Source organism: Tiliqua scincoides, chromosome 5 (genome assembly GCF_035046505.1).
Source record: "Tiliqua scincoides isolate rTilSci1 chromosome 5, rTilSci1.hap2, whole genome shotgun sequence".
In the NCBI taxonomy this organism is placed as follows: Eukaryota; Metazoa; Chordata; class Lepidosauria; order Squamata; family Scincidae; genus Tiliqua; species Tiliqua scincoides.
The window spans coordinates 18,732,983-18,759,152 of NC_089825.1; the positions used below are offsets into that span (position 1 = coordinate 18,732,983).

Here is a 26,170-nt window from a genome sequence, read left to right on the forward strand (position 1 = left end):
CTAGATAGACCCTGGGCCTGATCTTATGAAGTTGGTGCAAGCTGTGCAAACCTGGCTCAGTCAAATTCACACTTTTAAGCTCTGTTTTCCATTATTCTTTCTCATGTGCATCACAAGCAAAAAAAATTACCTTGAAAAATTCTGAGCCCAGGAGTCAGCCTGAATTTCTGATGGTCTTAGATGAACTTATTCAAGAACTTGATGCACACAGACCTCAAAATTCTTCTGTGCACAAGCCCCATTAAAAGGAATGGGAAATCTGCAAGTGCACAACAATGCTCTTGTTTATCTTGCATAGGAGAGCTGCATGTCCCATGTTCACTGTTGTGGATGAAGTTTGATTTGACATTTTGCCTTGCGTACCAAAATGTCTTGGGCCTGTTCTGGCAGAAGTACAAGATCCCGTCAGGGACTCTGGCAGGGGACTCATCAGGGACTTCCTTCTGTGGCTGTAGAGTTGTCTTCCTTCAGGAGCAGTCAAAGGGGGGCTGAATTTCTGTTCTGAGGATGTACTGTTGGAAAAGCCCTGGAAATGTGGGACTGTCTGCTGTCAAACGCCTGTCTTATTACATGGAGAGAGTGCGAGAGAGAGAGAGCTGGGGAATGCAAGCTGAGATGTTTTGCTGTCTTCGTTTAGTCTGCTTTAACATATAAGAACAGCCCCCAGACCATGAAATGGTTTCAGGGAGACTGAAGTCTGTCTCTTGTAAGCGCTTGCTTGAAAACTTAGTCTGGGATTTCAAGTTGGAAGGTTATACACAGTGTGACTAAGCTAAGGTGTGTTGATGCCAAAAGAATAGAGAGACATTGTAGGGAGAAGTAGAAAATGTACTCATTTTGCCTGTCATTCCTGGCAAGTACTGGGATGCTTGTAGCCTGCCAGTACTTCTGTGTGATTGCTTGTGCTGTAGTTAACTTTCAGATGAGTAAAGGGTAAGATTAGTGACTATGTGTGACTCACTACAATTGGGAGGAGAACCCAACTTCTCCAATTCCGCTTCTTCCAAATGCTTTGTAACCTGGGTGGGACTATCATCATTCCTTCTCGTAAATGATTGTGATAAATTTGTCTCATTTGTATTTCATTAGCTAGGCTGTATGCATCTTGATAGTAACTTCTTATATTTCCTGCTTAAAATCCATTGCATCTCCCCACAGAAATCCTTCACTCTGACCTCCCAAATTTCCTTAGCAGAGAACTTTTTGACATCTGTTGAATTACTAATCTTGGCCCAGGACAGAAAATGCGGTATGCAGTGCACAACTAGATATTCCTTAAGGAATTATTTTTGTTCAGTGACTCAGTTTATAAATAGAATATCCAGAACTGGATTTTTTTTTTTTTTGGATTTGCATACTTTTCTAGGGTGATCAACCAAGGATGGTGCTAATGAGTGTGTGTGCCTTTAATAGTATGCAAATAAGGCTCATTGTTACTTGAGTGTAATTTCTCCATGCCATTAACAATTTTGCAGAGTTTTCAATTGTAAACTGAAGTTGTTAATTTGTTACTGTGTTTGCAAGCACTATTTTTTTTTTAAAAGCTGCAGTAGAATCCTGCTTAAGTGCTACTTTGTAGGAATAGATTTCTCTATTTATAGATGACAGTGCCCCAAGTGCTCTGGTTTTCTCATAACTTCTGGCAATAGTATGTTGGCATGCTCCTGTTTTTAACAATTGGAAGTGCATATACAGCCATGCGTTACCAGTAGTAATCAAACTAATGTGGTGTGCTGCGAAGTGTTTTTGTTATACCACTTTTAGTAATGGAATCGCACAACAGGTGTATCCAGATGCCTTGCTGTTAGACTTCCTTTGCTCCTAACTCCTGAAAGGGAGACCGACTTCCAAAGACCGGATTAGCACTGGTGTTTTTAGGTTGCATGTTATGCAAATCATAAACTCTGGCAATTATTACTGACTGCAGTAGTGTACTAGAAGCACAAGTGTAATCTAAAAAGTATATTTAAAAAAAATTGGCCTACTGTATTTCCCTTTCTAGTCTTCCTGGGCAGCAGACCTTTTGAAACAGGGATGTAGTTCAGTGTTTTGAAGAGGCATCTCCCAGGACTGATTCCAGATGATCTTCTATTTTGTCTACAGAGCAAAACAAGCAAAAACAATAGTAAAACCTGTTTGCGTTGGAAGAACAGCGAGAAAAGGTTGGGCATGTCACAAACTGTCTTACTGAATATGAACACAGTAGCAATAATATTGGCATCACACAGCATGGGTGGAGTTTCTAAGTGTTACTAAGCTTCACATTTTCAACCCTCCAACCCACTTGCTGTGAGCTCTTCTTGCTAGGGTTTGCAGATAGCAGAGAGGCGCACCGACTGGAGGGCTGCAATCAAAGAAGTCATTTTCTCGATGGGGGGGGGGAATTTGTGAACTACTTGTAGGGTTTGCTACTATCTATGATTTCTGGTGTCTGTGGTAGCAGTAGGAACCCATCTTCCACTGATACGGGGGATGCCTGTACTTTGTTTTTTGTTAAACTCTGAGGTCCATTAACTGGAATCACATGGAAAATGGTGATGGGAAGGAGCTACATACACTTAGAATTAAGAAGCAGGATGCCTTTTAGAACATACCTAGGAAGGCTTTTACACTCAGCCTAGAAATTTATTTTCACCACCAGCAATTAACTCGCCACCCTGTAACTCACCCTCCCTCCCCAGCTTCCTTCATTTCAGCCACCTGATTTAGAAAAATAGAGCCTTTTTTGTTGTTGAATAATTGAGAGTCAGGAACCTTTGAGCTACTTGAAATTACCAATAGATGCCGGTACAACCCTTGGCTTGTAACTGAGGCTTCACTGGCTCACTCGCTTTGCCTTTGGTCTCTTAGCCCCTGTCTTGTTCCTTTTGCACATCAAAGGCAAGACAGAAGCTGAAGTTGGTGCTGTATAAAACTGAATAAGAATTTGCTTTTATATTGAACGTCACGAATGTGGAATGCATACTGGAAGCAGTGGATGCAATTGTCATGCCAATTTGGAAATAAATTCTGTAGTCACTCACAGATTCCATTAAGCGATTGTGAAAAAAATATAATCAAGTTCCACCTTTGGAACGGTGGTGGGGAAATGGTATAGAACAGTGTTCTTCAGCCTTGGGGGCATGACCCCAATGGGGGTCACAATGTATCAGTTGTGGGGCCATGGCAACTTACAGGAATGAAAAAAGGTTGAAGACCGCTGGACTAGATCACCACCAGGTAAAGGGGGAGGCATCTGGTGTACTCCTTAAGGTGCCAGGAGATTGTGTCTCAGCCCTGCTTAGGTTCTTAGCTATTGTGCTAAAATGGCTTTCACTAGTACCAGGATTCGTGGTAACTCTTTCTGCTCTCTCTAATAAGAACATTTGGTTACAATGAACAGTGCTGGAGTGATGGCAACAGGGGTAGGGAGAGGGTGGATATATGGTGGTGGGACCAACATTGGGTCACCAGTCTCATACTTTGATTGAGCTGGTGACATGAAAAAGGCTGAATACCACTGGTACAGAAACATGAGGAGTGAGTGGAATGGGTGAAATGACAAGGAGGGAGTTACAGGGATTGTGCACAGCAGCAAGGAACAAGGTGAATGAGAGGATAAATGCCTTGACAAATAGCAAAATAAGAAAAAAGTAACTGGGAGGAAAGTAAGAAGAGCAGGAGAAGTGCTTCTGATAATTCCAGCCAGTCCTCATAGTGCTTTCTCTGTTCCTCTTCCTGTCCTTTATAATCCCCGCTCTGGAGGTGGTGACAGCAGTCTTCTCCCTGGACTCATCTTATTAACTTAATTCCTATCCTCGGTCAATCCAGAATGCCACAGTAGCTGCCTATCAGGTGCAGAAAATGTTTCTGAACACAAATCACTCTTGTTCCACAATATGTTCCTCATGACTCCGTAGATGTCCCATCTCCATAAACACACTTGCTTATAGCCAGCTTTGAACCTTGATCTTCATGTACACCATCCAAGCATCAATCAGGTAGTCCTTTTACCCTGCACAGTTCTGTTCACTCCTGTAGTATACCTCTCAATTCTTGTTTCCTCTATCTAACAGCCATCTAGTACTTGAATGTCTTGTTGCCATCTAGCCTAACAGGAAGCATATGCAAACTGAATTTGAAGTTTGCTGCCAGCTAAGATTTGGAGAGGACACTCTGTTCCAGAACCACCATTCAGAGCGTGACCCTATAGTCTTCCGAGACTGAAGGATGCCAACAAGAATAAGAATATGTATGTACTGCTTTTCTACTAAATGGTTCATAAAGCGGTTTACATAGCAAAATCAATAATGAAACATGAGGGAACACACACACAAACCCAAATCAGCATTCATTGTAATGGAAAGTAATAACTTTGTGTAACACACAGCAGTGGGAACTCTTTATAGTTGGAAGCAAAAGCAGGAAGGCATTTTTTTGGAGGACAAAATGTCTTTGACAGGATGCTAATTGCAACCCTGAATCGGTATCTGCTGATCACCTTGTGTTTGGAACCCAGTTTCGCATTCATCTGCCCCTCTTCTGCTCTGAAAGCTTGTAAAGAAGCAACCATGGACTATAGTTTGATCATAGCTGTTGAGCAAAATATTTCTTTTCCTTAATGATATGACCATCAGGGGTTTAAAGGTTTCCATTCTATTTTGAGTGTATGGGGCCTCCAAACCACGGCCATCGGGCTGGATCTGGCATCATGAAAAAGCATGGCGTTGTCCGTTACATGCTGCGGTCTCGCGCCAGGCAGCTACTACGATGCTTGTTGCTCCAGATGCCTTTGCATTCCAATTTCCTGGGGGCAGTGGCTGCTTGGTGCAAGGCTGTGAGACAATCAGGCATGAAGAAAAGTGGCTGTGGTGCAGAACAGAGAGTGCCATAGCACACCTGGATGGCTTTTATGTGACGTAGCAGGCCATGGTTTGGAGACCGCCGCTTTAGAGGAGAGACAGTATTCCTGAAATCTACTAAATGTGTTACAGTTTGGATGAATGCAGCAGCTTGTACTGTTGTTCAAACATAGCTGTACTTTGGTGTTTATGCAGTCCTGTACTGGTAAGAGCTGATAAATGAATGATGGTCTGCTGTGTGCTCAGTGACATAGTGATGCTCTGTAATCTCTGAACAGTGGTTCAGCTGTGCCAGCAGCTTCCTTAAGTGCTTGGTGGTCTCCGGATAACTAGCTCAGCATGTTCTCCCTATTTGTCCACTGGAGTTATTTATTCTGCTTGGTCTCAATGCAGTATATGAACACTGCTAACCTCAGGTCCTACAGTCAAAGATGACAAAGCCTGTTGTTATATTTGCATAAACTTAATTTGCATGTCCAAAATTACATGTTGCGATGTTACTTTCTTAGAAGAAACTCTAAAAGAACAGCAATGCAATACTTTTTTTATTGAATCAGCTAATACAAAGTAGTGACAAAGCTTTGAATTCTCCAGAATAGCAGTTCTCAAACTTTTTCCCACCACACCCCACACTGTTGGCTGTGGCGGTTGAGTCGTGCCCCAGAATGCTTTGTGGCATCTGGGTCATACCGCAGAAAGGAAGGCCACAAGGCATTCTGGAATGCAATGTGACCACCATGGCCAAAGAAATGAGTTGTGCACCAGCACTACCCAGAAGCCATAAGGCATTCTGGGGCACAGTGTGACCCAGAATGCCTTGCAGCTTCCCACTAGCATCTGCCCTGAAACCCACCAAATCAGGTTATGACTCACAGTTTGAGAACTACTGCCCTTGACTGTTTTTTCAGATTATGGGCTGTATTCAAGATTTAGTTCATCATGGCTAAGGAAGTCATTTATTTCAATGGGACTGACCGTGAAAATGATTATTAGCTACGCCACTGACCTTTGGGATAATAGAAATCCTGTGCAATAATAGAAATTACTGTTCTGGTTATTTACAGGAGGGGTCGATAGGCACTTACCAGTATTTTGTGGAATGCAGATTGGCCACATGATTCAATTAAGGGAGACGCCATTAAATTTATGGCACTTGGACATGAAGCACCTAAAAGAAACTGCCCTCAGTATGTGACAGTTGTGGTACTTAAGATCAGGGATGGGCACTTGTGACTTACAGACTCAACTCGAGTAAGAACACGTTTTTTGCGACTTGTATGCACTTGAGTTATATGTGATGTTGAACCCAGAAGTGACTCCTGACTTGTGTGTTTTTTTTTGTTAATGTTTAAGTCTATAACTCAAGTGTCCACACTCAAGTCAAATGCCCTGTCTGCTGTATGTCTCTGCTTGCTTTCTTTTTTTCTGTGGTGCTCCAAAAGACCCCTTGGGCGATCCAGAAGCCGCCTTCAAAGAGGTGAGAGCAATAGACTTGGTGAAAGTAGGGTGGGTTCGCTCGAGAAGGGTGAAAGGCTGCACAAGGCTGGGGGGAATGACCAGAAGAAGGCATGAATAGCCTGGACATGGGAGGAGGGGAGCGGCAGGCTCTCTTGTCCATCTCGGAAGGACCAAGATAATGATTGGGCAAATCGGATGGCCAGATATTTTTTCGTGTCTCTTTCTGGACGAGGGAAGGGAGAATGAATATGCTGTCCTACCCCCTTCCACAGTTAACTGGAAAGAAGCCCCAAGGACAGCAGTGAATCTTCAAAGTAGAGCTGCAAATGTCTGGGTTGTAAGCCTCCTAGCTGCTGCAAGCAACCCTCCCTCTTGCATGCCACTTCTGTCCCCTTACTCACGCTGCTCATCCCTTCCTGCCTTGCCGAGCTCGTATGTCTCCCTGTAGGTCTGTCTGTGCTTGGCACTCCTTTCAAAGGGCAGAATGAGGAGTCATGATGTGAAAGGGGGGGTCGTTGCTGGGGACTCGCATGGAATCAATCGCTTCTGCACTGCTGCACTCACTTGAATAACAGCAGAGTGAGCTTTTTTGTTTATATCAATGAAATGAAAAGGGAGGGTTGAAAATTGACAGCCTTCAGCATATTGCTGATAGCAGGTGGGATGTGAACATCAGGGCAGTGTGAATGACAACTCCAATATGCCCCCCATCCCTACCAACACCTCCATTTTTTCTGCAAAGCCACACCTGATTCACAGCTTTGCTTGCTTTTTGAAGACTCTAACTCAAGGCAAAGTAACTGTAAAAACGGCACTGGGTGAGTCGTGAAGCCACCTGTTAGGACTCGTTTGCAACTCAAGTTGGGGGTAAGGGGCTCTGCACTTGACTAGAGTTGGGGGAGTGACTCTGGCACATCTCTGCTTAACCAATTCTTGCCCTGTCCACAGGGGTACACATTTGGTCCCTTTTGCGTATATGCAGCATTGGGCAGAAGTGACTTAAAACTGCTCTGTATTGTATAATGTGGTTAAGGGTGCAATCCTAACCCCTTATGTCAGTGCTTTCCAGCTCTTTCCAGCACTGACATAAGGGCAATGCAACTCTGAGGTAAGGGAACAAACATTCCCTTACTTTGAGGAGGCCTCCGTGACTGCCACCCAACTGCAGGATGCAGCACATGCCCCATTGGTACTGCTATGCCAGTGCTGGAAAGCATTGACGTAAGGGGTTAGGATTGCGCCCTAAGAAAGCCAAAGGATGTCTTCTCAGCACAGAGAGAACATAAAATTCTTATTACAGTGTAGGTAGGAAAATACAGCAATAGAAGGTGCTAGAGTAGAGGGTAAACCGCTAATGGAGTCTGACCTTCATTTTAGCAATGTGAAAGTTTTATCTTTTAATGGATGCTGTTCTATTTTTGGGAGCTCAAAGTGGTTTTAGCCATTCTAGTACCTATTTCAACATACAAAAAAAATTCCGTGAGTTCTATAACTCAGGATTTAAGAGCAAAAGTTTATTTTTAATCTGGCAAGCTGGTATTTATTCTAGAAGGATTGTGCTTAATTTTACCGTTTAGTGATGTTTACTCTGAACTGGAGTCAACTCTGGCTCCTGAATGGTGTCTGCTTAAAAGTCTTTTAATAAATGACAACAATTTAAGTCACTGTTGGTCCATAATGTATGTTTAGGCTTAGCATTTTATTTCTTTACAAATTTACATTCCACTTTATCTTCCTCCCGGGCATTCAAAGTAGCTATTTTATGGTTATGAACTAGCACAGTGATGCCTTGACACATTTCTTGTTACTTCAATGTGAGTAAAATATGTTTGTGTATAATTCAGCTCATTCTGGTGAGTTCCTTGCTGAGGCCCAGTGGCGTCGTTAAGCGGGTGCAGACTGTGCTGGGTGATGCAGTCAGGAGGAGGGGGTGACACCACTACTGGTCAAAGTTGTGAAAATTTTGGTATTTTTGAATAATACGTTCTATATCATTCAATGCATAATTTCATGCAGAGTACAATGAAGCAAACAACATTGAAATATCTGTAGTCTATCAAAAGTTATAGCCAAATAACCAGAAAAGGAAAACACAACTGCCTTATATTACAAAAAGTGGATTTCCTTAACTCAAAACTGCTACAAGAGACTGATTGTTCTGAGAGTTCATGAGGAGGTGTTATGACAGGGAACCACTAAAATATTCTTATGAATCAGCTCTCCTTTCCCTGTATCAGAGCTAACATTAGAACTCTTATTCAGTTGGGTGAATGTCATCAAATTGGCCACTTTTTTTGTTGGTTACTGATTCGCTGGGTGACCTGTACTGTTCTGTATTAAAAAATAAAGATAATGGGAGCTATACGAACCCTAGTGATGTCACCACATTTAGGCTGTGCATTTGATGATGTAATCTATTCTGTATGATCTTGTATGGGAGGAGGTCTATCTTGGGGTGATGTAACCCTTGTGACATTTCTTGTGAGGACATCTTCCATTTACTTCTCTATGAAAAACTGCATACAGCTGTGGAATGCAGGCATTTTTAAAAAAAATGATCAGGTGTTTATGAATCATATTAAATGACGCTATTGGTGAAATGCATGATATTTTGTTTCCTGTGTCCTCCCTACAATTCTCTGTGGGTTTCTATGGGTTTCAGTTCCACAAACTCAGTTCCTAGGCTCAAGCTTGTTTTATTGATGGTAGTCTACAAGTAAAGTAAACATAAAGCTGTTTTAATTTCAAGCCCCATTAGTAACAGACAACAAGAGCAACAGGAAAAAAAATAATCAATAATATCTAGACAGTCTATAGGGAAAGAGTGTTTTGTAATGCTCTTGGAGAATTAGCTTCATGCATAATTAGTGGCCTGTAAGTCCACACCCGCTTCTCCATTATTACAGATTTATTATAAACATACCTGTGTCTTCTCCAAAGGTTTCATTTTATAACTATCTTGTTCTACCTCTCAGACTTAATCATAAATGTGAAGGCCCATGGTCTGGTTTCTGGTCTCAGTGAGACTGCTGATGGCTGTTCATTGTCAGATACTAGATAACAGCACTGCTGGACAGATTTGTCTGGATAAACTGGCCAAATACAGAAGCAAGTAATTGCTTCTGGTCACTTGTTATTGATGGGAAAGGGGAATGTTGATCGTTTTTGTAATAAGGTCCACTGGCATGCATTGCGCCCAGGCCATGTTCTAACCTACTTTTGTTGAACTCAAGTCTGTTTTGCTTATTGAGCTAAGTGGAGCATTAACTTTCAACCTTTACTTAGCATCGGTAAATAAGTGAAAATGGTTTTTGTATGCAATACATTCTACACGTTAATCTCTCCTTTTTTGTGAAAGGGGAGAAGATATAACACTTACACAATCCCGTTTTAATAAATGCAGTACACGCCTGCCTTTTCAGTTAATAAAATTTATTTACAGGTGGAGCCTCCAATATCCACAGATCCTGTATCTGAGGATCTGGCTCAACATGGGTCCATAGACACTCACTGAGCTAGACTTGGGCCCCAACTGGAGCTGTACTCTGGTCCCCTCCAGAGGGCTTTCTGAAGTCCACCCAGTGGGTTTCAGAATGGCACAGAGAGGCGAAAAAACGCTATTTCCAGGAGCTTCCCTGGGCCTCAAAATGCCGTAAAAGGCATAAATACATCACTTCTGGTTTCCCTCAGGAAACTGGAAGTGGCATTTTTTTGCCTCTCCAGGCCATTCTTTTTGCCATTCTCCAGGCCATTCATGCCTGTGGCTTTTGTGGACTTCAGAAAGCACTCTGGAGGGAACCAGAGCACAGCTCTGATCCCCTTCAGAGGGCATGAGGGGCTGAAAATCACAGATTCGCTTATCTGCAATTCTGGTGCCTGGGGGGTTGTCCAAGAATGGTTCTTCCGCAGATACCAAGGCTGCACCTGTATTTATGTTCTTGGAGGAAGCAGTATTGGATACGTTGCATCTATCCTATATAGATATTGTTTTTCATTATGGTTTATTTTCCTTATCCTTGGTTAAGTGTTACGTGTAAATATTGTACATACAGTTGGCTAAAAACTAGGATGTGAAACCACAGTTTGGAGAGTTTGCTAGCCATAGTTTGCATTGCATCCACCCATAGTTAGAACAGTCTTTTCATTTACAAGGTGAAAAGTGAGGTGCTGATGTGTCCCTATGTATATCCTCTAGTGGCAGGATGTTGCTTTGTGAGCTAAACCATGGTTAGCAGTGTGCTATGGAGACCTGAAACATCAGAACATGGTTAGCACTAACCATTAAGTATTTTGGTGTGCCAGTCTGCATTTTATTCAGGATGAATTCCTTACTGTTTCTCAAACTGTGGGTCAGGACCTACTAGGTGGGTCGTGAGCCAATTTCAGGTGGGTCATATAACACCTAGCATGGCCACCATTGTAAAGATGGGATGCTGGAAAAGGGGAGGACTGTGTGGTTATTTTGCTTGTGTTAATGTTGTAGATAATTTTTTTTTCTTTCTGATTCACTTTGCTATTGGAAAATGGCCAAGAAATAACCCTACTTATCGCTGCAATCTCAGGAAAGTAACCAGCTTTGGCATCACAATGACTGCTCTTCCTGCTTGATGATTCTGGCCAGGACATTACTTACAGTGGGTCCCAAACAGATTGTTATTCTAAAAAGTCCCAGCACTAGAACGTTTGAGAACCACTGCCTTATATGATTACTTTCACAAGTAATTTGTGTCATTGAAATCTATGCCTTCTTCCATGCCTCCATGTGCATGCAGTGTTTTAAAAATGAATAGGTTTCCTAAAGTAAAAGTACAGTATCACAGGCATAAAACCATTTTGCTTGTATTAAACCATTAAGTCTTTTCCTATCCACACATAAAGAGGGATTGCTGGCCCTTTGAAGGGCAGAAACCGACAACATAATACTTGATCAAGTGTATTTTCTTGTGTTCATTTTAGTGGTTTGATAAATAAGCAGAACAATTATCTGAAATGATTACACTTTGAAAATATCCTGCCATCATCTTCTTCTTGGCTTTTCTTAGACAGGAAAATGATGCAAACTGCAGTAGCCAAATTTTAAAAGGGCATGAGATGTTCAATGAAGTGTCTCAATAATGCTGTGCCTGAAGCTAAAGATTGCTAAAGTTTTTCCCGTGCCTTCCCCAAATTTGTTTTGAATATTTCTATTTTTATACATTCCAGCTCAGTTACTAAAGATGTGCAGACGCTGTGCAAAATGTAAATGTTTACACTTCAGATTCTGTTCTTAGCGCCCCAATCACGGTCATTTGGTTGCTTTTTGTATTGATACTCTCCTTGCCTGTTGGAAGCCACATTAATTTTTTTGCAAGAGATATGAGCAACAATTGTTTGGGGGTCACTTCAGGGCCAACCAGACCCCCAGGCAGCCTCCAGCCTGGTGCAATTGCTACCCCTGCACCCCATCCATTTGTGCCACTGCCTCCTGGTGGGATACTTTCTGTGATCTGCCCCCACCCATAAGGTTGGGCCATTTAAATAGTACCGCAGCTGCATGGAATGCTCTGAGCAGTTCTAATGTGGCTGGGGTGACATTTTGAAAGGTTCATTAATGTTCCTTGGTGTCAACAGGGACCTGGCCCTGGGTACTTCTTTCCCTAATACAGGCGCCACAGAGCAATCCTTCTGTAATCGGCATTTAATAGCAGCGTTGTGTAGCTACATTTCTGTTCTGCTTCGTTTAAATATTTATCTCTTGACTGGTTCCCTCTGGTGCAGAGGAACTCTGTGGCTTCTGCTGTTGTGGTTGCTGACCTGGCATTCTTACCTTCTTATCTTATGCATTGAGGTCATGGCTCGTGGGCCATAATGGCAAAGCAGGGTTCCTGCTAAGCATATTTAAAAGCTTCGTGAAACATGAGCAGAAAATCAGGCAGTTTTCTAGAAAGTCTCTCTGCACAGCACACAAATGCCCACCTCCAGGAGATAGATTGCCCATAATTATTTTAAATGACCTCTGGATTTATGGTTCTTAGCAGTCGCTGCAAATTGGACTCTTGGCTCATAGAAGGTAAACATTATCTAGTGTGAGGGAGATAATTAAACCTTTGGGACACATTATTGCAGAAAGCTTAGACTGAGCTGAACGGAAACTCAAAGGGGGTTTGGAAATGTGAAAGGCTGGAACTGAAAATGAAAATTGGTGCATAAGCAGACCAGCCTTCCAAGGTGGGTAGGGGTGTGTGTGTTCTAAAACTCACAAGGAAGAGACAATGGCACTAGAGTGGTATTTCTGGTTGCTCATGGAGACCCTGGAGAATTCTTCTGCTGGAGTATAACCCCTGTATATTGCCACTACTGGCGCTACAGAGTGCCTGATGGGAGAGGTTGCTGGGAACTGCCAGCAAGGATTCTTAGCAATACTTGGTACTATGGTCCAAGAACAGGCTCTGATAGTCGGTGGTGGTGGTTGAAACTCAGGCATTCTTCAGGATGGTGCCTTGAATGAGTATTTCTGCTAAAAGTCATTTATTCCAAGAGAAATAAGGATGTCGGAAACAGCGAGTGTGACTCAGACTTTTTCTTTTGGTTAGTCTTGAAAAACATTTTAAGATAAATGAACTGACTGCAACCTCTTTGTTTTTTCCTGCTATCTTCTCTTTTCTCTCGCTCTCCTCCTCCCACCCTTTCAGTTGTTGTCTGCTTCTCTAAATCAGATGGTTCCTGCTGAATGAGAGAGCTCAGAAACTTTCCCCATTGAATACAGTGGACCATGTCAAAGTCTGTCCAACCGAATGACTTTCTTAGTGACAGAGCAGTCACCTTTTCCCACTCTGGTTGAAGCCATGTTAATGCAACAATTACACAGGCCAACACACATTTTGCTTCCTTAAACATTACACCAATTCCTGGGTATATTTGGGGTGCCGATTCCAAAAATGGCATCCGTTTTGCCCTATCACATCTAGTTTTGGAGACACGGCATAGCCTCATTAGTGAATGGTTCAAGCAGCTTCCTCATGAGGAAGCCTACACTATGGCTTCCTCATGAGGAAGCTGCTTGAACCATATTCATATCAAACCACCATAAAGTTTGGGAAAAACTTTTCTGACCCTCAATTTTGTAGGCCTGTGTTATAGCAATTGGCTGCTGGCTCTTCAGGGGCAAGAAAATTGCCTAGTAATTGATTTATGTGATAGACCAGTGGTCTTCAACCTTTGTTGTGCCATAACCCCCCAAATAAAGTATGGGAATCCAATCCTGGGATCCCTGTGAGATAGCAGCCTGTACAGGGGGTGCCTTAGGAGCTGTGGGACAAGACAGTGAGAAGAGGCTGTGCAGGATTATATCAAGAACTCAGTTTTAATAAGGCAGTACCCTTACTGGATTGGATCCAAGCCCCCTCTTGCACAGCCTTTGAAAGATTGCAGCGACCCCCACCCCCAGAAAACTGTGATAGACCATAGGTCCTATTCTCTGGAAACAATTTCCTGAATTGCTTTCAGTGAATTGTTTAGTTTGTGTGCTGGTCTTTACTATTTTACAAAGCCCCAGGTTTTGCCTTCTCCAAAATATGATAACCAATCACAATGACAGACTTTGCAGCAACTTCGCAAATTTAGAGGAGAATTGTTTGTTTACCACCGAATTGGTTGCCTTAGCTTCCCCCCCCCCCCAATTCCGTCTTCCACCACACACACCAACATTAATTTTCCCACCTTGCCCAGAATGGGAGCTAGAACCCAACCCCTTTCCTCCATTCAGCATTGCCAGCCAAGCTGGAGGAACAACTCCAAGCTGTTTTGTCTAATGCAGGGCCAATGATGATTGCTTCTCTTCAACCTCTGCTCCCTTTAAATGCAACTCCAAGCAATTAAGAAGAACATAGCTATATGTACGGCACACACATGGCATCTCATTGAAATGAGGTGGCCTCTCCTATTGCGTGCTGTTGGTACCACAGGGATCTCTATAGCTAGGCACACAGCTCAGTTAAATCAGATGCTGGGTACTTACAACCATCACTCTGGACAGTTTTTCTTGTCCATCTGGGTTTGCCTTCAAAAAATGAAAGGCTTTAGGACAACTGTGGGTCACAACCCAATTTCAGGTGGGTTGTGAATGATAATTAATTGCCTCAAGCCTTGAAGCTATTCCAAAAGCTGCTAATTGCTCCTGCAGTTTGCAAGCTTGTGTAAAAATAGGAAGATGAAATGTTTGAAGGTAATTTTTCTGGTTATTATTTGTAAATAAAAATATTATTTTAGATCTCTTTTTTTAAAAGTCTCATAAACGTAGGTGAGTCCTGATAGAGTGTCGTTTTAAATAGTGGTTCCCGGTGCTCAAAAGTTTGGGAAGTACTGCTTAGGAAGTTTAGGAAGGGGAAAATCAAGGCTGGGCCTTGCATTACTGGGAGCCGTACTTACAAGCCGTACTTACAAAATTACAAGGCTGGGCCGTAGCATCACTATGGAGGCTGCATATAGGCTTCCATTCTCTCTCTTGGGTGGCAGTGTGGGGGAGAAGGGAAAAAAGCAGGGCACAGATGTACTGCCTGGGCAAATCCTCTTTCTGTCTTTCTACCTGACAGAAGGAGAAGAGAAGCAATGAAGGGGAGAAGGGACAGAAAGAAAGCAAGGGAAACCTTGCTAACTGGCACACTGGAATTTTTAAAAGGAGTTTGATTGAGAGGCAGCATGCGAGACTTCCTTTCCACCAGCCCCGGAAGAAGAAAAGCAAGGTGGCCTAGTATGCAGACTGCGGACTGGAAAGATTCTGTTCTGGACTGGGCATGTGTGTAGGTGGCTTCTCTTCCACTTAGGGAAGGGGAAGAGAAGAGAAAGGGTTCCTGCCGCCACTACTAGAGTACAGAACACTGTGTTCAGAAATCTTGCCTGCTAGGCTGTGCATTCCCACTTTTTGCAGGAGGGAGTAAGATGCCACACCCAGCAGGTTGCGTACAGAGATGTTTTCATGCCTCAGGCAACCAGGCAAGTGGTTATTACCAAGATTAAATGGCAATGTCAATGCAAATTTCTCTGAAGAAATGAGAAACATATAGATGGAGACTATGGAAGGGCTAGAGAATGGTAGAGGGAACTGTGCACTGCCCACAGACACTTTCTGAATTCTGAGCCTATAACAGAATGAAGACACTGTGGCAGGATTGTTCTCTTCCTGTGGTTTCCCACCTGTGGTCTGGGGACCAAAGGTGGTCCGTGAGACTCTGAGAAGTGGTCCGCGAGATCTCAGGAAAAGAAAGATGATCACCTTTGAGCACGTTCACTGTCTCCCCCACGGACCACTGAAGTGTCTGCTGTTGCTGTAGGTAGTCCGTTCTTCACTCTCTCTGGTGGGTCCAGCACCTGCTGAAGTGCCAGCTGTGGTAGGGTCCATTCCAGTGGCGTAGCTAATGATCATGTAGCCAAGCTCAAAATGTTGTCCTGGAAGTGATGTCACAACTGGAAGTGACATCGTGCCTGGGCTTTTTAAAACATGAAAATTGGGAGGAACCCACCTCCTCCCCCCCAGCAGCTCATCAAGCACTTGCTCTGCTTCTTCCCCCCCAGTCAGTGGCATAGCTAAGGCATGTATCTGCTACCCGGGGTCAAAAAAGATTTTGTAGCCCCTCCCCCCGCATGATAAAATCAAATTTAATTAAGTAAATAGATAAAACGTTATTGGTTCCATGATATATCATGATAACATCTCATTGGCACTCAGAACAATCAGTCTCATAGGTCTGTTTGGAGTGAAGCAAATCAATCTTTTGTTCCACAAGACAGTCCTGTTTTCATTTTCTGGTTAATTGGCCATAACTTTTGATACAATACAGATATTCCATTGCAGTTTGTTTCATTGCACTCTGCATTAAATTACCTTTCCAATGATATATAACATGATGTATCATTCATACTTACCAAGATTTTCACAATTTTGATCACTAGTGTCAAGCTCAGCTTGTTGCCCCCCTAAAGCTTGATGCCCAGTGCAGTTGCTACTGCCTGCACCCCTTTAGCTATGCCACTGGTCCATTCTCTACCCTTTCTGGTATTCTGTGAAGGAGCACTCCTCAATGAGATGCTTCCCCATGGACCACCAGAGAGAGCGGAGAATGGACCCCTTCCTGCAGCTGGCATTTCCAGTGTCTTGCTGAGACCTCCCTCATGGGCTACCAATTGTTTTGTGTGGTGAGGATGGAGGGGGTTGCATGTGGTCCATGACAATTCCAATATTTGTTTTGGTGGTCCGCGGGCACCTAAAGTTGGGAATCACTGTTCTCTACAATAGTAGACAAACCATTTTTTTTTAATTTTTGAAAAATAAGACTGAGTTCGAGGATCCCAGACTTTCCACTAAATTTAAGACACTGTGCAGCGCACATACACTTCTGAGAGTGGCAGTATATTCCCTTGCAATTCCTTACTGAAAATAACTTTATTTCAACAGTGGTGCTCTGATTATGCCCTTGAAACCGTGAGGCTCTTGTCGGCCCCCCTCATAGTCCAATAAACCAGCTTATGGTGAAAACAGTGGGAGTGAATGTTATTCCTCAGTCTTAAATGAATGGGCTGAAAATGCTGACAGAATAGCCAGGGAAAGCAGGGAAATACCTAAATTCTTTGCTTGCCAGGAAGTGTAAATTGAATTCTCAGAAAACTTAAGTAATAAGAGAAGTGAATTAGGGGAAGTGAATTGCAGAAAAGTGAGCACACTGTGCGGAGGAAGACAATAGTGTTGCAGGTTACAGCATCCTGTGCAAAGTACGATGCAATGAGGACAGATCGTTTAAGTAATACGTAAACTGATTAAAGTAATCTAATTTGCTTTTCAACAGTCAGTGCAAAGTAGGCATGACTTCATGGAGAGTTGGCAGGGCTAAATACAATCTCTTGGGTTGTGTATGTGTGTTGCACGAACAATTTGACATTTTACATGCTCATGTGGGTTTTGCAGTTAAAAATACACATTCACAAAGGTTTTGACCTATAAGGAGTGTTTCTAACTAGGCAAAGAAGCACTTTTTCAATTGGTGGTCCTCTTATATTTAGCAAGGGGAGAGTAACTGTTCCTCTTCACCCCAGCACAGTATCTTTATTTGTGTGCTGGTGTTCTGTAGGAGTTTTTTTTTTTTTAATTGTGAGCCTTTTGGGGCAGGGAGCCATTCAGTTACTTGATTGTGTCTGTAAACCGCTTTGTGAACTTTTTGTTGGAAAGTGGTATATAAATATTCTTGAAGAATGATGATTGTTTCTGCAGGTGGGAAGCATCTTAGACAGCTGGTAGGCTATTAAGAAATGAAAAGCTCTGTTTATCTTGGCTGTTAGCTAGGTGAGGTGAGAAAAGCTGCTTATTTGTAATTCTTCCTTCTAACTGAACTTACACTTCCGAACATTACATTTATGTATTGCTTTTTGATCACAAGGCTCTCTAAGAGGTTTACCCTTTTTAAAAAAAACTCACAAAATAAAGTAATATATTCAAATACAAAACCAATCCACTATATAAGTGGCAAACTTATTTTCATATAAAACAGAGCAGCCAGAAGACTTGAAACAAAAATGCCTTAAATATTTCTTGACATTCCATCATACAAGGCTGAAAACTGGGTGCTTGCCAGCAGGGCTGGCCTTAGGAACTGCGAGCCGCAATAGAAAACATTTTTGTGGGCCCCCCCACATCCTCACGGGGCCCTACTCACCGGAATAAGTGACAGCAACGAAGCACCTAGCAGATACTTTCTGAGTACCAAAATGAAGGAACCAGGTTACAGGAGATACTTAATTAGACTGCACAAAGGTGCCTTCAGGGACCAAGTGGTAAATGAAAAATACATTCCCAATACGTTCCCTCTGGAGATGTAACTACTAGGTGCAAAATGTGTCTAGCTATTTAGCTAGGCCAGTGTTTCTCAAACGGTGGGTCATGAGCCAATTTGAGATGGCTCCCAATTCATTTCAATGTGTATTTTATTTTTAATAGACTTGATGCTACCATGCTATGTGGTTGCTTTTGGAGAAATGTTACCTATCTGTACTTTTAACAGGCTACTATATATATGCTTTTATCATTGATAGGAGGGTTCTTCTTTATTTTAAATACATTTTTTAAACTTATTGTAAACTACTTACTTAATTGACTTTATTTTGACATATTGGGGGGGGGTGTTTAAAATTTTCCTTCTTGATGATGCCACTTCCAACCATGACATCAACACCAGGTCAATGACATCACTTCTTGTGGATACCTACAGGTTGTCATTCTAAAAAGTGGGTCCCAGTGCTAAAACGTTTGAGAATCACTGAGATAGGCTATTCAGATCTCGAAGGGCAGGATGAGTGGGCTGGCAGAGCCCCACCCAACTTACAATCATTGTTTGTTTTAACAAAGCAAGGAGTTAATTGAGAGCTAGGAGGTACAGAGACAGCAATGTTCTCTACCATCAGTTATATGTTGATTTGATAGTACAAACATTGTTTTACTGAAACGTTGTTTGGATATCTCATGGAAGAACCTGGTTTGTTGTGTCAGGAGCAGCTGTGGAAATAGATGGTTTGTGGCAGTTGCATAGTCCTTGAGACCTATAATCAGGCTGTTCCAGCTCCTTTTGCTTCTGTGTGAACAGAAGAAGCTTTTTGCACACCTCTTTTACTGCTTCAGTGTTCAAATTCATTGATATTGTGATGGTGAGCCAAAAAATTGAGATGAAGGTGTTTATACTGTGCAATTTAAGGCTTAAGTATGAACACACTGAAGTCAGGAAGTACGAAGATTGGCTTGAGTGCCAGCTGAAAGGAGCATTTCCTGGCTCTGTTGTGCTTGCTTTACTTCTAAGAGTAAAGGTTGCCTAGTGCGGAGTCTTTCCCCCCTCCTTTTAAGTTGCTGAAAGCTAGTCTTCCTGTTTGCTCATTTCAATTTGTAAGTATATTTACTCCTTTGACAGAAGCACTTTGGTAGATATAAAGTGCTGCTCTGCAAGGGAATTGGGTATGATTTCCTCAGTAGAATTTTGGTGGTAATCTGAACTGTTTTTACACTATCCTGAGAAGGAAAGCATGGCTCTTCTAAACTGTGTGCTGATCAGTTGTTTTCAGTTTCTCTGTGTCTGATTTAAGGTCTTTGACTGAAATGTTCTCCAAGTTCAAGCGCGCGTTTGACATTCTCAATTTCCTAATGAAAGAATTTCCTAATTACCACGTGCTTGAGCTTGTGCACCCTCCCCCATCTTGTTATTGAATTTCCTTTCTTGGAAATTTCTTCTTGGAGCTAGCCATGGGGCACACTTCATGGCATTCCTATACCAAATTTAACGCTAGCCATGATTAGCTTCAAGCTAATGTCAGATTATGGTTTGCAGACCTTGATTACTTAACATAGTGCTGCACCCTAGTTCTGAAAAGAGAAAGGAGTTGAGACATTTGTGTTCAGAAGGGGGAGGGAAAGAGCACGTGCCCTTAAGCAAAACCTTTGATCTAATCATGGTTCAGAGATTTGATAACATTTTGATAGTTCTGAGCCCAAGTGGCACAGTGTCTAGCGATGAGTTCTGAGAATTTAACATTTTCAGGTTAGCTGCCATTTGAATTTGAGAATGCAAAGGTCCCTCTTGCATGTTGGCATAAGGCAACCTTGCAGTTGAATACTCCAAATTTTTCTGCTAATGACATTTTTGATGTCACAACTTCTCCAGGCACTGGGCCATTAGCATCTGTCCAATGATACCTACCAACTATGCTGCTGGCCATGTTCATATTTCACCTCAACCCTGAACTTGCTAGGTAGCATTGGGTAAACCTTGTCCTTTTATCCATTTGCAATTTGGGAGAGGTGATACTGGCTTATCCATTTATTTTCATACCTATTGATACCTATTTTCATATCAGTATTGATTTTGAATGCTCAGCTATATGTAGCCCCTCCAGCAACCAAGCAGCAGATTTGTTGAAATGTTCAAATCTCTTCTGCCTTTCATTCCTGTTTTTTTAAAAAAAGTTGTTTGACAGGAGCTAGAAAGTTAGAAACTTCAATCAAATGTGATAAAGGAAGGAGTGAAAACAACGGATGTCTCTACTAATCACAAGGATATGGATACAGTTTTTGATGGCATATCTTGGATGATGGGTAGAAGACTTAAATGAAGCTCAACATGCTTGAAGAAACTTTTAATAAGACTTAAACAGTAGAGCTGCCCATTTACTTAAATATAGAACCTTAGCAACTAGAGGCCAAAATTAAGGTCAGAGATGAAAATGTGATTCTCTTTCTTTGGAGGGCAAAGAACTTGGTGTGGTCAATTTTATTAAGGAGTCTTCTGGTTGTAGCAATAATTGTATGGGCAGTCAAAATGAGCATCTATCTCCAAGCTAATAATTTTTGAATACTTCTTTAAAAAGGTCATTAAGATGGGTTTATGCACTGAAATTTTACTGAAGAAATGGCCTGTTAAAAAATTAAGGGGAAGATTAGGCACCTTTTTATTTTGTACTGGAACTTCTTTTCTATGTAACATTGGGAAGATGCTTGAGTTTTGTCTATTTTTGTAAATTAATAAATGCTATTTTGGGGTGCGTAGCTGAGTGAAGCCTTCAAAACCCATCTCTAATGAAAAGGAGAAAAAAAGTCTTCTCTGTTTTAGACTACTATTGAGTATGTCCTCACTAGACGCTGTGCCAGAACCACCATCCAGAGCGCGATACCATAATCTTTCGAGACTGAATGTTGCCAACAACCTGAGTATGTCCTATAGAGGTGCCCAGTCACTATAACTGTAAGACTGAGCTTTCTAGACAACTCTTGCAGAAAGCAACAGCTAGTTGTAGGGAAAATAAACCTTCCCCAATTGCTTTGAGGTTAAGGAAGAGGAGAAATCTACACATCAATTGTATTGGGAATTTTTATTCTGCCCTTCATTCAGTGCCTAAAGTGAACAATATGTGAGGGTTATACGTGTCACTTCAGTGAATTAGGAGATATTTTTCTACTGAGCCAGTATCTGAGTTTCTTAAACAAGACCATATGCTTCCATCTTTTTATTCTATCGTCTCTCTATGTGATGCAGGTTATTAGTTCTACCTTTTATGACTGCAGAGCAGTAATCAGGTCTTCTGGGTGATCTAAATTTTTAAAGAGTTTCTCCTCTTTCTCTGAACTTAGAAAAATAATGATCTCTCTTCTTTTCTCTCCTCTCTTTTAGGCTCCTGACAAAAGGAAAGCATTAGAAGAGACCAAAGCATATACAACTCAATCTTTAGCCAGTGTTGCTTATCAGATCAATGCATTGGCCAACAATGTACTCCAGCTACTGGACATTCAAGCATCCCAGCTCCGGAGAATGGAGTCTTCAATCAATCATATTTCCCAGGTAATCTTTCTTCAGAGTATTAAGATATTATGTTAAGGAGACACTTGTCTTCTAACATCTAAAGATGAGATACCTTGAGATGGTTCATATGTAACCCCAAAGCAGGATTTGGCATTATGTGACTGAGCTTTAATCTCATGCAGTCCTATTTCCTGCCTTGTGCAGCAACTATACTTCGCCACGTCATCCAGACCCACAAAGCTTGACCTCCCAACCAGAGTAAGCCACAGTTTGATTGAGGTTTGCAGGTCTGGATGGGAGGACCAGCGCAAACTACAGTTTTCTGTTCAGCAGCAATGACAAACTACACCTTGTTGCCAAATAGACAATGAGGAATAAATCTGAGTCTTACTCATGTTGCATTAGACATAGCTTGGCATTATTTTTGAACCAATTCATTGGTGGGATCTACACTGTGTAAGAACTTTTCTAGCAAAGCAAGATGTTTTGAAAGCTCTGTGTGGCTACTAGATTATGGTATGCATACAGTTATGATTAATTGTAAGCTAATGATTCCTTAGAGCAGGGGTGTCCAAAGTTTTTGACAGGAGGGCCACATCATCTCTCTGACATTGTGTCGGGGGCTGGGGGGAAAAAATGATTAATTTACATTTAAAATTTGAATAAATTTACATAAGTTCACATAAATGAATATATTAAAGATGATCTTATATGAATGAATGAAGGTCTTGCAATAGCTCAAGGCCTATAAAAGGCCTTGCACAAAGCAAGGCTGGCCTTTCCTTTGCTCCTGCTGCTGCATCACAGATGTGAAACAGCAAGTAGCGGAGGGAGCCCTCATCCCACAGCTCAGGTGAAAGGTCGAACAGTCATCCTCACACTGAGAGCAGTTCTGTTGGGCCAGTGTGGGCTCCAGCAAGTCTCTGGAGGGCCAGGGGCTCATTGGAGACTGGGGGCTCCCCGCGGGCCTGATTGGGAGACCCCGAGGGCCGCAAGTGGCCCCCGGGCTGGGGTTTGGGCACCCCTGCCTTAGAGTATGACAAGAGTGGTAAATAAAACAAAGCATACTTTCAATACTCCGCTGTCTTTGGGATTGATTAATCAGAAAATCACTCTGCCAGGTATCTATAATATAATTTATGTTTTTAAGATATAGAGCCCAGTGTATCCAAATAGGTATGTGCTAGATCACATTTTTTTGGAATGCAGTAATGTCAAACTCGTGTTAAACTGGAGTCAGACTGAAATTAATTGCATATCTGTTTCCACCCACAACTTTAAAGGGGTCCATTGGACCGAGTAGTAGATGGATAGTGTTAAAATAAAAGGTGGAAGAAGGTTTTATTTTTTAAAAACCTTGCTATTCTATACTGCTGCTTCTGGTTTGACATTGAAGTCTGACCATTAGGTCACCCATGTCTATCAATGGCATCTGCTTCACTGACTTTGAATTTCAGATAAGAACTTCTTGTTTTTTGTAGCTTTCAACTTGCTTTCTTTCATCAAATTTTGTCAATCTCTGGACACTCTGAACTGCACAGTGTGGCCATCAAGGTTTCAAAAACGTTGCCCCTTTGAACACCCTGGTTTGAATAAACTGGGAAAGAAATAATGGGAAATGTTGTATATGCACCGAAGCATTCAAAAAGCCGTGGGTTGTGTCAAGGTTTCATTTCTCTTGCAGAAGGACTCCTTCTACAGGAGGAAAGAGAGCTTAGGATGCAGCCCATTGTTTCAGAATATTCACTTGGTGTTAATGTACATTAATGAGATTTTTAAAATGTTTGACAGCTTTTAAAAATAAAGATTAAAAAATGTAATATAAACCATTGCAACTAATTAGGCAAATATTTTGTGGAAAGGGATTTCAATTTTTTCCTCAGGTCATTCCCACAAGGACTGAAGACTCCCCGCAGATTAGCAATTCCATTGGCATTTGTAGTCGGTACCAAATAAGATCAGTTTTCCCTTTATCCCTAGTTGTGTGTCTTTCATCAAGAAGCAGAAACATATCAACTTTTTACACCACTGCTTCCAGTGCATCTCTAAAAATGGTTTGCTATCAGCTGCTTCATAGATCCAAATTGCCAATTTGTGTGCGGTCTTATTAATGGGTAGCTCAGTCCTATGCTGGGTCTGTGCTGGCGGCCGACACACTGCCCCAGCAATGGCTGTCACAAAAGTGCCGTAAGGCACTTCACTGCTGGTGTGGAGCACGTGGCCCCAGTGGAGAGGCTAGCACCACTCAGCTCTGGGCCTTAGTGCTGAAAGGACCCAGACAATGAGTGTCCAGCTGTGGGTATCCCCGCAAAGTGGCGGGGAGGGTAGGGGGGACGGTGGGGAGGAGGTGGAACAGGGCAGAGGGCAGGCAGGCTGGTGGATAGGCCTGGGAGGGGGGGTGAGGGGATAGCAGCAAAGGCTGCTACTGGATCCTGTTCCCCCTTCCAGAGCTGCACCACCTGACACGGGTCTCCTGGGTTCTGCACTGAGGGGCTGGTGCAGATCTGAGTAAACTCATTGGGGTCATCTGCTCTTGATATGGGGTAAGGGAACTAATTACCCTGAGGAGACCTTTGGCACCTCATAGGATAAAGTGGCGGCCATTTCAGTGCCACTGCACTACCAGGTGCTGCGGAGAGATAGAATTGGGCCCTTAGTCTTTATGATTTACTGGGTTAGTGTTAATACTAATTGTGTCATAGTCTGCAAACTTTGCTGATACAAGATGTGCAATCCCTTGTTCCATTTAGCTGGAGTGGAAGGCCTTGCTTTGCAGAAAGCTATTCAGTCACCTGATACATGAACTGTTTGCTAAAAGTTTGTGAACAATTCATGCTTTGTAAAGCTTTTTGAGAGTATTTAGCAAGGCTGCTTGTGGCTCTTTTGGAAATTAATCCCAATTCTGTAAGCTTCTTGAAGTGAGTTTAAAAAATTGAATAATTTGTACAGTATCTATTTTTTGCAGTGTCTTTTTTCCATGTTAATTAAACAAAGTCCTTCATTACATTTGTCTAACTAAAAAAATGTACAATATAAAGATGTTTCTTTGCAATAACGGGTTGGGTGGGTGAGTTTAGCATTAACCATTTTATTGATTAATCTACAAGGTTAGGGGTGAAAAATAGGATATAAATTCTATGCACCTAGTTATCTCTCTGCCCAACAAAGTGAGAATCTGCTCCAGGAGATACTAGGATTTCCAGAGTTGAAGTTAACAACCTTCTTCCATGTTGTAGATGTTTCTAAAGAATTGGCAAGAGGACAAGTGAAGATAATTCTTCTTTAAATTTGTAATCCAGTCGACGGGCTTAGAACAGTTACAATTAAAATTTAAAGAATAATTTTTTTGAAACCACCCGAATCCTAATCATTGAAAGCCAGATTAAATGGGAAGTTCTTATGGCACTTCTGGAAGATGTCTGGGCCTGAGCAAATCACCATGAAGGAATTCTAATTGATGCTATTTCTGGAACATGCCATGTCTTGCCTGATGTCAACAACTTTTAAGCATGAGTTTAAGGAACAAAAGGAAATATCTTCTGTAGCCTTTTAATGTTTTTTTGGCATTGGATCATTTGAAAGCCTTTGCTTATGATCTGTTGTGATAAAAATGAATATCTGCTTTCATATGCCTGTGATTTGAAGAGCTAGAAAATGAATAGAATAACTATGGTTTCTGTGGTGGTCATTTTTAACCTTTCTGGTTATTTTGGGGATAAGATTTTTCTCTTGTCCTCCTAGAGATAATCTGGAGAAAGATATCAGAAAAGCATCAATTATTGTTGAAATAGAATGATGCTGTGATGACTAAGATTATTAATATAGCTTTGGAAAGTTGCATAATTTACAGTATCAACTAGTGTCAGAGGGTGGATTTTTTTTTTTGAAGGGGGAAGCATTTGTAGCTCAATTTGGTGTCAGCTGTGGGGGTGTATATAATTCTTAAAGTCAAAAGCTGATTTTGAGCAAAGAGCTCTTTTTATAATATGTAACCCAGTATTAACAACCACCAAATGTTCTGAAATGTCAGAAGTAAGAACTGATTTAGGCCCCAATCCTATCCAGCTTTCCAGTGCTGATGCAGCTGTGCCATTGGAGCATACGCTCTGTCCTGTGGTGGGGGAGCAGTGATGGAGGCCTTTTGTTAGAGTAAGAGAAAACTTGTTTCCTTACCTTGGGGCTGCGTTGCAGCTGCATCATAAGAACATAAGAACAGCCCCACTGAATCAGGCCATAGGCCCATCTAGTCCAGCTTCCTGTATCTCACAGCGACCCACCAAATGCTCCAGGGAACACACCAGATAACAAAAGACCTGCATCCTGGTGCCTTCCCTTGCATCTGCCATTCTGACATAGCCCATTTCTAAAATCAGGAGGTTGCACATACACATCATGGCCTGTAACCCATAATGGATTTTTCCTCCAGAAACTTGTCCAATTCCCTTTTAAAGGCATCCAGGCCAGATGTTGTCACCGCATCCTGCGGCAAGGCGTTCCACAGACTGACCACACACTGAGTAAAGAAATATTTTCTTTTGCTGTCCTAACCCTCCCAACAGTCAATTTTAG

The 26,170-nt window shown here is 42.0% G+C and overlaps 1 protein-coding gene across 7 annotated transcripts in view; it reads left to right on the plus strand.

Moving 5' to 3' along the window:
- The window catches only part of ABI1 (abl interactor 1), a 98,930-nt gene that overhangs the window by 12,160 nt on the left and 60,600 nt on the right, over positions 1-26,170 (plus strand). For all 7 annotated transcript variants that reach the window (XM_066629032.1, XM_066629036.1, XM_066629034.1 and 4 more), the window contains exon 2: positions 21,473-21,640. In XM_066629032.1, the coding sequence (XP_066485129.1) occupies positions 21,473-21,640 (168 nt within the window). The remainder of the gene's footprint in view (positions 1-21,472; positions 21,641-26,170) is intronic.